This window comes from Scyliorhinus torazame, chromosome 13 (genome assembly GCF_047496885.1).
Source record: "Scyliorhinus torazame isolate Kashiwa2021f chromosome 13, sScyTor2.1, whole genome shotgun sequence".
Lineage (NCBI taxonomy): Eukaryota > Metazoa > Chordata > Chondrichthyes > Carcharhiniformes > Scyliorhinidae > Scyliorhinus > Scyliorhinus torazame.
Window position 1 is genome coordinate 87137068 of NC_092719.1, and position 12149 is coordinate 87149216.

General features: G+C 47.4%; 1 protein-coding gene and 1 long non-coding RNA gene across 3 annotated transcripts in view; one reads left to right on the forward strand and one right to left on the reverse strand.

Moving 5' to 3' along the window:
* LOC140388177 (cilia- and flagella-associated protein 54-like) overlaps nt 1-12149 on the forward strand; it is a 948449-nt gene that overhangs the window by 843292 nt on the left and 93008 nt on the right. For both annotated transcript variants that reach the window (XM_072471937.1, XM_072471938.1), the window contains one exon: nt 2795-2936. In XM_072471937.1, the coding sequence (XP_072328038.1) occupies nt 2795-2936 (142 nt within the window). The remainder of the gene's footprint in view (nt 1-2794; nt 2937-12149) is intronic.
* Nucleotides 1-12149, reverse strand: part of LOC140388178 (uncharacterized) — an 80196-nt gene that overhangs the window by 49238 nt on the left and 18809 nt on the right. The window lies entirely within an intron of this gene.

Genomic DNA, 12149 nt, shown 5'->3' on the forward strand with positions numbered 1-12149 from the left:
AGGTTCAGTGGCAGTTAAGAAGGCCATGATGTGGAGATGCCGGCGTTGGACTGGGGTGAGCACAGTAAGAAGTCTTACAACACCAGGTTAAAGTCCAACAGGTTTGTTTCAAATCACTAGCTTTCGGAGCACTGCTCCTTCCTCAGGTGAATGAAGAGGTATTTTCCAGAAACATATATATATTGACAAAGTCAAAGATGCAAGACAATGCTTTGAATGCGAACATTTGCAGGTAATTAAGTCTTTCTCTGGGTCTTGAATTAACCTTGTCTGGTCTAAAGCACTTGTATTATGTGTTTAGATAGCCATATGTTGTGTTGAAGTCTACAATGTGCTGATTATTTTCAAAATTGTGGGCATAGCGAATGAGTTTGCTGAAACTAATCTGATCAGTCTGGGGACAGGATACAAAATAATTTACTAGATAGACAGCTCGAACAGGATACCCCTTCGGCCAGATGTGGGAAATATGTCCGGTGCAATTTCTCAGTTTTATATGCTATCTTACAACTTCTGAAAGTCTTCACCAGAAGTGACAGAAAACATATTTACATATATGTATGTATTCAAAGAGCACAGAAAGCAGCAGGAAAGTTGTACTTGGCCAACTTCAAGTCAAATAAGTGAAGAGGCAGCTTCAGGAAGCCAGAACACTGGGTTGAATTTTGTGAATTGGGATATTGGCCCGATATTACCACAGAATGTATGTCATCAGCACACCATTCGGGTTGTCGTCCTATTCAGTTTGGTAGTCTGTCCCAAAGAGCACCAGCTCAGAGGACTGGCACCTCAGCAGTGCCACCAGGTGCAGTGGCCATTGCTGAGCCAGGCAGGGGCCCTGCAGCTTACAGCAGGTAGGAAAGAAAATGTTTTTTAACAAGTTCCAGGGCCAAATTCTGTAGGGGAATCCCCTCCAGCGATATGGTTGGGGCTGTGAGGGCTGCCTTCTTTGTCCAGACACACGCCTTGCTTAAAAAATACTGCCTATTCTCTACCCACCCCCACCCCCTACTGCTGATTTGTCTTTGATCCTTGCTGCAAACTTTGCTGTCTAGTCACTGACTCCATCAGTCTTCCTGGCAATAGTCTGAGACTGAACTCTGAGACGAACCAGTCTGTTCGCAACCATTGTCCCATATTTGACTCCAAGATGAACTTCTGACCTCCCATCTGCACCATCGTGCACTTGCCACCTCTAGACTTCATATTTGCTTCACAGCTCCACGGTCCGAGGTTCGATTCCTGGCTTGGGTCACTGTCTGTGCGGAGTCTACACGTTCTCCCTGTGTCTGCGTGGGTTTCCTCCAGGTGCTCCAGTTTCCTCCTACAGTCCAAAAATGTGCAGGTTAGGTGGATTGGCCATGCTAAATTGCCCCTTATTATCCAAAAGGTTAGATGGGGTTACAGGGATAAGGTTTAGGTGTAGGCTTAGGGTGCTCTTTCCAAGGGCCGGTGCAGACTCGATGGGCCAAATGACCACCTTCTGCATTGTAAATTCTATAGACTTCACCATTGATGGTGACACAGCGGTTAGCACTGCTGTCTCTCAGCACCAGGGATACCGGTTCGAATCCCGCCTTGGGTGACTGTGTGGAGTTTGTACGTTCGCTCCTGTCTGTAAGAGTTTCCTCCGGGTGCTCCGGTTTCCTCCCACGCTCCAAAGATGTGCAGATTTGGTAGATTGGCCTTGCTAAATTGCCCCTTAGAGTCCAAAGATGTGTAGATTAGATGAGGTTACAGGTAAATGGGAATGGGGCAGAGGAGTGGGCCTGAGAGGGGTGATCTTTAGGAGGGCCATTGCAGACCCAATGGGCAGAATGGCCTCCTTCTGCACTGTCTGGATTCTATACTCCTGACTGACTTCCCCATTGGACCTTCTGTAAACTTGAGGTCATCCAAACCTCCACATTCCGATTCACACCAAGTCCATTCCCGATTCACCTCTGTGCTCATTCATCTTCTTTGGCTCCCGATTAAACAATGCTTCAATGTAAAATAATAATAATCTTTGTTCTCACAAGTAGGCTTCTATTAACATTGCAATGAAGTTACTGTGAAAATCTCCTAGTCGCCACACCCCAGCTCCTGTTCGGGTACACAGGGAGAATTCAGAATGTCCAAATTACCTAACAGCACGTTTTTCGTGGCTTGTGGGAGGAAATTGGAGCACATGGGGAGAACGTGCAGACTCCACACAAAATTATCGGCGCATGGTGGTGCAGTGGTTAGCACTACTGCCTCACGGCGCTGAGGCCCAGGTTCGATTCCGGCCCCAGGACATTGTCCATGTGGAGTTTGTACATTCTCCCCATGTCTGCGTAGGTCAACCCCCACAACCAAAAAAGATGTTCAGGGTGGGTGAATTGGCCACAGGCCACACTAAACTGCCCCTTAATTGGAAAAAAAGAATTGATACTCTAAATTTTTTTTTAAATGTTAAAATTATTATTCCTGTTTTTAAATCCCTTTGTGGCCTTTACCCTCCCTATCTCAGTAATGTCCAACATCACTACCCTTCAAAATATCTTAGTTCCTTCAATTTTGGTCCCTTTCCCCACCCGATTTTAATCATTTCACGACTGAAAGATTCCTAGGCTCAAATTCCCTTCCTCACCCTCTCCCCTTCTCTTTCCTTAAGACCGTTGTTAAAACCATCATCTGACCTATTTCTCCTAATGGAGATCAGTGGAAAATGTTGTTCGATAATGCTCCTGTGAACCTATGTTTTACTTGGATAAAGGTGCTTTATAAATATAAGTTCTGCTCTTATGCACAAATATTGTCCATTGGCTAGACCGTCAGAACAATGTACAACACCCAGATATTGATTAGAGACAAGGCAGTCGATGAAGAAAACATAAAAAGCCACATACAAAATATACTGGACGAATTTGTAATTCTGGATACTTTGGCATCATATCACGATTTTCAAACTGGTAAGAACTTTCACTTCCACTTTTTCAATAGTCTTAATCATACAGCAAATGTGAAAAAAATTGGTAGGGCATTATCATTTAATCGAACACTTGTTGTTACAGGAAAGCCAGTACCTTTTTTCAATGATTAAACCTATACTCAGTTATCACCATATTGATGAGCATTAGTCAGACTTAGCGGACCGAGTATAATTGTAGACAGGAATGGGGGTGGGGGTAGGAGGTTTGGGGATAGCCAAGAATATCACAGGGACCAGGGCAGATTAGCTCCCTGACTAAGGCCTGCTGTCAGTGTCTTTACCAAAGGCCGGACTGCAGTTGGACAGGCTGCCCACTCCAAAGAGCTGGACAACCAATTTAAAAATGTAAAAACCTAAGAAATACTGAAGAAACTACTAAAGATATCTGCTTTGCAACAGATTTTTAAGTTAATTGAACCACTGTGATTTTCTGTTTGCCACTGTATAACTATTGCTTTTGTAAACTTGATTTATTAATAAGCAGGATTGGTAATTGTGGCCTCATTTGGCTAGTTTTTCCTGTGCAATCCTATTAGTAATCAAATGGGACAGTGGTGGATAGGCTGGGTGAATTGGACAATGGAGCCTGGTGCTGTGCTGCCAACGTCATTCCTCTTTACCCCACCAGGATGGCCACTGGTGATCAATTCTCCACCTTCTGTCTGTAAATATTGTGCCAGCAAGTTGTGCTGTTTCTCTACTTATCACTGTTGTTGCTGCTGACCTTAAAGACCTCCAGACAAAAGCTGGCAAGAGTCAGTAAGAATCGCTTGGGGAAGGACAGGGCATAATATTGGCTCTTTGTAATAAGTCCACGGAGACAGAAGTCCCGTCACCAGAATTCCTTTTATTTACAAACCCAACAGCTGAACAACCATGACCATTCAGTCTGCTGTCTACACCGGGAGTGCAGAGGATCTGACACTCCCTGTTTTCTACACAGAAAGGGGTTCCCTGATTGGGCCACTAATCAGTGAACTCGTATTCTAATTGGCCAATCTCAAAGGCCTGGCCTAAGTCATTACACACCCCCCCCCCCCCAAATCTGCGGAGCCCCCATGGTCCTCGTGACTCATGGGTCTCCGGCTTCGTTTTTGCGCCGGGTCCAGCTCCTCCACTCAGCCTCCGACGTAGGGGGGGTATAACAGCTAGGCGCCCGTCTTTTCCGATGTGAGCGCCTGAGGGGTGGTTCGCCCCTCACCTCCGGCGGCAGGGGTACAGCTGCGGCATCATCCACGGTGTCCATATCCGAGTCTAATGTCCTCACCAGTAGTGTCGGAGGGGCGTGAACAGTTTGTCGGGGAGGACACTCCACGGTCCTTGGTATGCTGGTCTGAGTCAGCTCCGGAGGAGGAAACAAATCTGAGGCCCGCACCATTTCCTGATGTTTCTTTATTACATGTTTTCCCACACGTATCTCATACACACTGGTCCTGTTCTGGCCCTGACTGTTCCTGCTACCGAAAGGAACATAAGAACTAGGAGCAGGAGTAGGCCATCTGGCCCCTCGAGCCTGCTCCACCATTCAATGAGATCAGGTGAATCTTTTGTGGACTCAGCCCCACTTTCCGGCCCGAACACCATAACCCTTAATCCCTTTATTCTTCAAAAAACTATCTATCTTTATCTTAAAAACATTTAATGAAGGAGCCTCCACTGCTTCACTGGGCAAGGAATTCCATAGATTCACAACCCTTTGGGTGAAGAAGTTCCGACTAAACTCAGTCCTAAATCTACTTCCCCTTATTTTGAGGCTATGCCCCCTAGTTCTGCTTTCACCCGCCAGTGGAAACAACCTGCCCGCATCTATCCTATCTATTCCCTTCATAATCTTATATGTTTCGATAAGATCCCCCCTCATCCTTCTAAATTCCAACGAGTACAGTCCCAGTTTACTCAACCTCTCCTCGTAATCCAACCCCTTCAGCTCTGGGATTAACCTAGTGAATCTCCTTTGCACACCCTCCAGTGCCAGTACGTCCTTTCTCAAGTAAGGAGACCAAACCTGAACACAATACTCCAGGTGTGGCCTCACTAACACCTTATACAATTGCAGCATAACCTCCCTAGTCTTAAACTCCATCCCTCTAGCAATGAAGGACAAAATTCCATTTGCCTTCTTAATCACCTGTTGCACCTGTAAACCACCTTTTTGCGACTCGTGCACTAGCACACCCAGGTCTCTCTGCACAGCAGCATGTTTTAATATTTTATCATTTAAATAATAATCCCTTTTGCTGTTATTCCTACCAAAATGGATAACCTCACATTTGTCAACATTGTATTCCATCTGCCAGACCCTAGCCCATTCACTTAGCCTATCCAAATCCCTCTGCAGACTTCCAGTATCCTCTGCACTTTTTGCTGTACCACTTATCTGAGTGTCGTCTGCAAACTTGGACACATTGCCCTTGGTCCCCAACTCCAAATCATCTATGTAAATTGTGAACAGTTGTGGGCCCAACACTGATCCCTGAGCGACACCACTAGCTACTGATTGCCAACCAGAGAAACACCCATTAATCCCCACTCTTTGCTTTCTATTAATTAACCAATCCTCTATCCATGCTACTACTTTCCCCTTAATGCCGTGCATCTTTATCTTATGCAGCAACCTTTTGTGTGGCACCTTGTCAAAGGCTTTCTGGAAATCCAGATATACCACATCCATTGGCTCCCCGTTATCTACCGCACTGTTAATGTCCTCAAAAAATTCCACTAAATTAGTTAGGCACGACCTGCCCTTTATGAACCCATGCTGCGTCTGCCCAATGGGACAATTTCCATCCAGATGCCTCGCTATTTCTTCCTTGATAATAGATTCCAGCATCTTCCCTACTACCGAAGTTAAGCTCACTGGCCTATAATTACCCGATTTCTGCCTACCTCCTTTTTTTAAACAGTGGTGTCACATTGTCTAATTTCCAATCCGCCGGGACCACCCCAGAGTCTAGTGAATTTTGGTAAATTATCACTAGTGCATTTGCAATTTCCCTAGCCATCTCTTTTAGCACTCTGGGATGCATTCCATCAGGTCCAGGAGACTTGTCTACCTTTAGCCCCATTAGCTTGCCCATCACTACCTCCTTGGTGATAACAATCCTCTCAAGGTCCTCACCTGTCATAGCCTCATTTCCATCAGTCACTGGAATGTTATTTGTGTCTTCCACTGTGAAGACCGACACAAAAAACCTGTTCAGTTCCTCAGCCATTTCCTCATCTCCCTTTATTAAATCCCCCTTCCCATCCTCGAAAGGACCAATATTTACCTTAGCCACTCTTTTTTGTTTTATGTATTTGTAGAAACTTTTACTATCTGTTTTTATATTCTGACCAAGTTTACTCTCATAATCTATCTTAATCTTCTTTATAGCTTTTTTAGTAGCTTTCTGTTGCCCCCTAAAGATTTCCCAGTCCTCTAGTCTCACACTGATCTTTGCTACTTTGTATGTTTTTTCCTTCAATTTGATACTCTCCCTTATTTCCTTAGATATCCACGGTCGATTTTCCCTCTTTTTACCGTCCTTCCTTTTTGTTGGTATAAACCTTTGCTGAGCACTGTGAAAAATCACTTGGAAGGTTCTCCACTGTTCCTCAACTGTTTCACTATAAAGTCTTTGCTCCCAGTCTACCTTAGCTAGTTGTTCTCTCATCCCATTGTAATCTCCTTTGTTTAAGCACAAAATACTCGTGCTTGATTTTACCTTCTCACCCTCCATCTGTATTTTAAATTCCCCCATATTGTGATCGCTCCTTCCGAGAGGATCCCTAACTATGAGATCCTGAATCAATCCTGTCTCATTACACAGGACCAGATCTAGGACCGCTTGTTCCCTCGTAGGTTCCATTACATACTGTTCTAGGAAACTATCACCGATACATTCTATAAACTCCTCCTCAAGGCTGCCTTGACCGACCTGGTTAAACCAATCAACATGTAGATTAAAATCCCCCATGATAACTGCTGTACCATTTCTACATGCATCAGTTATTTCTTTGTTTATTGCCTGCCCCACCATAATGTTACTATTTGGTGGCCTATAGATTACTCCTATCAGTGACTTTTTCGCCTTACTATTCCTGATTTCCACCCAAATGGATTCAACGTTATCCTCCATAGCACCGATGTCATCCCTTACTGTTGCCTGGATGTCATCCTTAAATAACAGAGCTACACCACATCCCTTACCATCCACTCTGTCCTTCCGAAAAGTTTGATACCCTCGGATATTTAACTCCCAGTCGTGACCATCCTTTAACCATGTTTCAGTAATGGCCACTAAATCATAGTCATTCACGATGATTTGCGCCATCAACCCATTTACCTTATTCCGAATACTACGAGCATTCAGGTAAAGTACACTTATGTTGGCTTTTTTACCTCTGTTCTGAATCTTAACACCTCGATCAGTAACCTCTCCTAAGTTATATTTCCTCTTAACCTTTCTCCTAATTTTCCTTGTCGTTGAACCCATATCATCATGTAACAACCTGCTTACCATTAATGTTTTCACTTCCCGTTTTATTTATTTTAGTATTCCTGGTCCTATTCACTGAGCTCCCCTCAGTCACTGTACCTTGTACTGTCGCCCTTTTTGATTTTTGACTATGGCTTCTCTGCCTTACACTTTCCCCCTTACTGCCTTTTTTTTCTGTCCCTGTTTTACTACCTTCCAACTTCCTGCATCGGTTCCCATCCCCCTGCCATATTAGTTTAAACTCTCCCCAAGGTCATCTCCCCTAGGACATCGGTTCCAGTCCTGCCCAGGTGCAGACCGTCCGGTTTGTACTGGTCCCACCTCCCCCAGAACCGGTTCCAATGTCCCAGGAATTTGAATCCCTCCCTCTGGCACCATCTCTCGAGCCACGCATTCATCCTCTCTATCCTGACATTCCTACTCTGACTAGCTCGTGGCACTGGTAGAAATCCTGAGATTACTACCTTTGAGGTCCTACTTTTTAGTTTAACACCTAGCTCCCTAAATTCAGCTTGTAGGACCTCGTCCCATTTTTTACCTATATCTTTGGTGCCTATGTGCACCACAACAGCTGGCTGTTCACCCTCCCCCCCCCAGAATGTCCTGCAGCCGCTCCGAGACATCCTTGACCCTTGCACCAGGGAGGCAATGTACCATCCTGGAGTCTCGATTGCGTCCGCAGAACCGCCTGTCTGTTCCCCTTACAATTGAGTCCCCTATCACTATAGCCCTGCCATTCTTCTTCCTGCCCAGCTGCGCAGCAGAGCCAGCCACGGTGCCATGAACCTGGCTGCTGCCTTCCCCTGGTGAGCCATCTCCCTCAACAGTATCCAAAGCGGTATATCTGTTTTGCAGGGAGATGACCGCAGAGGACACCTGCACTGCCTTCCTACCGTTGCTCTGTCTTTTGGTCACCCATTTTCTATCTCCCTCAGTACCTTTCACCTGCGGTGTGACCAACTCGCTAAATGTGCTATCCTCGACGTCCTCAGCATCGCGGATGCTCCAAAGTGAGTCCATCCGCAGCTCCAGAGCCGTCAAGCGGTCTAACAGGAGCTGCAACTGGACACACTTCTTGCACGTGAAGGAGCCAGGGACAGTGGACGTGTTTCTTTATTACATGTTTTCCCACACGTATCTCATACACACTGGTCCTGTTCTGGCCCTGACTGTTCCTGCTACCCATGTGGGGCCATTGGCATAATTTCTGATCCATACATTTTCACCCATTTGAACTGCCTTTCTCGGTGAGTGTTGTCGTGGCCCCTGCATTGGGCCTCCTGGTGTCGCTCTATTCTGCCACCTAAAGTCGGGAATAGTAAACTCAGCCGGGTTCGGAGTTATCTGCCCATGAGTAGTTCGCCGGTGCTATTCCCGTTGTGGCGTGTGGGGTTGTTTTGTAGTCAAATAGCCAGCGCGACAGTTTGGTGTCCAATGATACTGCTGACTGTTTCTTCAACTCGACTTTTAAGGCATGGACGGCTCTCTCCACCAAACCATTCGATGCCGGGTGGTATGGTGCTGTCCTTATGTGCCGAATGCCAGTCATCTTCATGGGCAGGATTCTCCCTTCTGGGGACTAAGTCCCCAAGCCGGCAGGAAAACCAGCGCCAACCTCTCCGGCGTCAACAGCCCCAGAAAGTGAGGAATTCTCCAATTTTTCGGGGGTTAGTTTAACGGCAGAGTGGTTGGTGCTGCTCCAACTGGAGCCGAAGGGCTGGCGTGAGTTCGTGCATGCGCGGAACGGCCGGCGAGATCTCGCGCATGCAGGACCGGGCGCCGTATTTCCGCACATGCGCAGACGGCTGGCGTATTACCGCACATGAGCAGACCGGCTGGCGTATTTCCACGCATGCGCGGGTGTTCTTTTCTCCGCGCCGGCCCCCGGGCAATATGGCGGAGCCCTACAGGGGCCCAGCGCAGAGGAAAGAAGGCCCCCACAGAAACAGCCCGCCCACAGGATCGGTAGGCCAGGCCACTGTGGGGGCCCCCCCAGGGTCGGATCCCCCCGCGCTCCCCCCAGGACCACCAGTGGTGTCGGAGGGGCGTGAACAGTTTGTCGGGGCGGACTCTCCACAGTCCTCGGTATGCTGGTCTGAGTCAGCTCCGGAGGAGGAAACAAATCTGAAAACCGCACATGCGTGAGGTGAGTTATTCATGCCGGCGGGACTGGCCAAAACTGGATGGCCACTCGGCCCATCGGGGCTGGAGAATTGCTGGGACGGGGCAGCTGTCAAAGGCCCCCAACCGGCATGGATGGAATCCCGCTGGCCCCCGAAAAACGCGCCAGAGAACAGGGCAGCAGGCGTCGGGGCAACGGGCTGGGATTTGCGCCTCTCCCCAGGGATTCTCCGACCCGGCGGGGGGTTGGAGAATCCCGGCCCATAAATGTTGTGAAGTCCTGGCTGGTGAAAACCGATCCATTATCCGAAACTAAAACCTCCGGGATACCATGAGTTGCGAACGAGGTGCGGAGTGTTTCAATGGTAGTTGTTGAATTTGCAGAGTTCATTTTGTAGACGTCCAGCCATTTAGAATGAGTGTCTACTATTATAAAAAACATTGAACCCATAAACGGGCCTGCAAAAGTGACATGAAGTCGCGACCATGGTCTACCTGGCCATTCGCATGGGTGCAGTGCGGCTGCCGGTGGCACCTTCTGCCCTTATTGGCATTCTTGGCACCGTCCTACCAATGCCACTATATCTGTGTCCAGGCCCAGCCACCAGACATAGCTTCTGGCCAGCATCTTCATTTTTGAGACTCAGGGGTGTCCATTATGTAGTTCAGCCAGAATGGCTTGACGGCCTTGATGTGGAACTATTACTCGAGCCCCCCATAGCAGGATCCCGTCTTCCACGGTGATCTGCTCTCTTTTGCTCCAGTAAGTGTGGAATTCTGCCTGGACCGGTCTTTCCATCTCCCCAGTTAGCACTATGTGTTTTATTTTTGATAAAACTGGGTCCCTTTGGGTCCATAAACAAATGTTTTGTGCGGCCACTGGAAGGGTGTCCAGGAAATGTAACGTCATCACAGTTTCCTCTATTCTGGGTACTAATAGCGGGGTGTCCGGTAATGGCAGCCTGCTTTTGCCACCCGGATTCCTGGCCGATGCTCCAGTTGATACGGGTACGCCGCCAGTAGTAGAGCCCAGTGTTGGATCCGGGCCAAAGCTATTGGTGGTAATGCTTTGTCTTCTTTCAACAAATCCAGCAAAGGCTTGTGCGGTCTGTAATTATCGTGAATTTCCATCCATACAAGTACTGGTGAAATTTCTTCACCGCGAAGATCACAGCCAGTCCTTCCTTTTCGATTTGGGCGTACTTTCGTTCTGCTGCTGCCAGCGTCCTGGAAGCAAATGCTATAGGTCGTTCCTGTCCGTTTTGCCCTCTGTGTGCCAAACCTGCACCAACGCCATATGGAGACGCATCACACGTGAGCACCAACTCTTTCCTGGGGTCGTAGTGTGCCAAGACGTTCTCTGAGGAAAGCTGTTCTTTTATCTTCTTGAAAGCCCTGTCTTGGCGGGCGGACCACTCCCAGGCTTGCCCCTTTTTTAGTAATTGGTGTAGGGGGTCCAAGATGGAAGCTCTGTTCTATATGAACTTTCCATAATATGTAACCAGTCCTAAAAAAGACCTTAACTCCTGGATTGTGGTGGGGCGCGGGGAATCTTTAATCACCCTCACCCGATCCTCCAAAGGATGTAGCCCTGATTTGTCAACCTTGTACCCAGGATAGGTTACTCGAAGTGCTAGGAAGACACATTTCTCCCTCTTTAGGGGCACGCCTGCTGCTGAAACCTCGTAAGGGCTTCCTCCAGGTTTTGCAGGTGTTCTGCCTTTGTTTTTCCTATAATGAGGACGTCGTCCAGGTAAATGGTGACCTGTGGTAGCCCTTGCATATTCTCCATTGTCCTCTGGAATATCGCACAAGCTGACGATACCCCGAAGGGTAATCTTGTATACTGGAAAAGGCCCTTCAGGGTGTTTATCGTTGAGAGTTTTTGGGACTCTTCGTCCAGCTTCAGCTGCAGATATGCATGGCTCATATCCAGCTTTGAGAATAGGAGTCCTCCAGCCAGCTTTGCATACAAATCCTCAATCCGGGGAATTGGGTATTTGTCCAGTTGTGAGTCGCGATTAATTGTTTGAAATCTCTACAAAGGTGGACCGAGCCATCCGGCTTAAGGTTAGGCATCACGGGTACCACCCAAACTGGACCGGTTTTATTTATTTCCTCACGCTCTAATTGTTTTATTTTCACATCGACTTTCTGCCTTAATGTGAAGGGTACTGGTTGGGCCTTGTAGAATTTTGGGACTGTCTCTGGATCTACATGCAATGTCGCCTTTGCTCCCTTTATTGTTTTGAGCCCTTCTCGGAAAACCTCTGGGTATTTGCACAGGAGTTCGCTCAGTGTGGTGGTATGTATTAGGGGTAATACGGTACACCACGTGTCGACAGGCTATTGGTGAAGGGATGCCAGGTCCTGATAGGATCTGCCACCTACTGGACTCCACCCAGAAATGCCGGTATAAGAACCCAGTTTTTCCCTCCATTTCCCTCAGCAGCTGCATTTTGTAACCACGCTGCTGGGGATAAAGTTCTGCTTAATAAAGCCTTCAATTGACATTACCTCAACCTGCCTCGCGTCATATTGACGGTGCTACAATTTATGAAGCAGAATTTAAATTGAAGAAAACGACGTGGGAA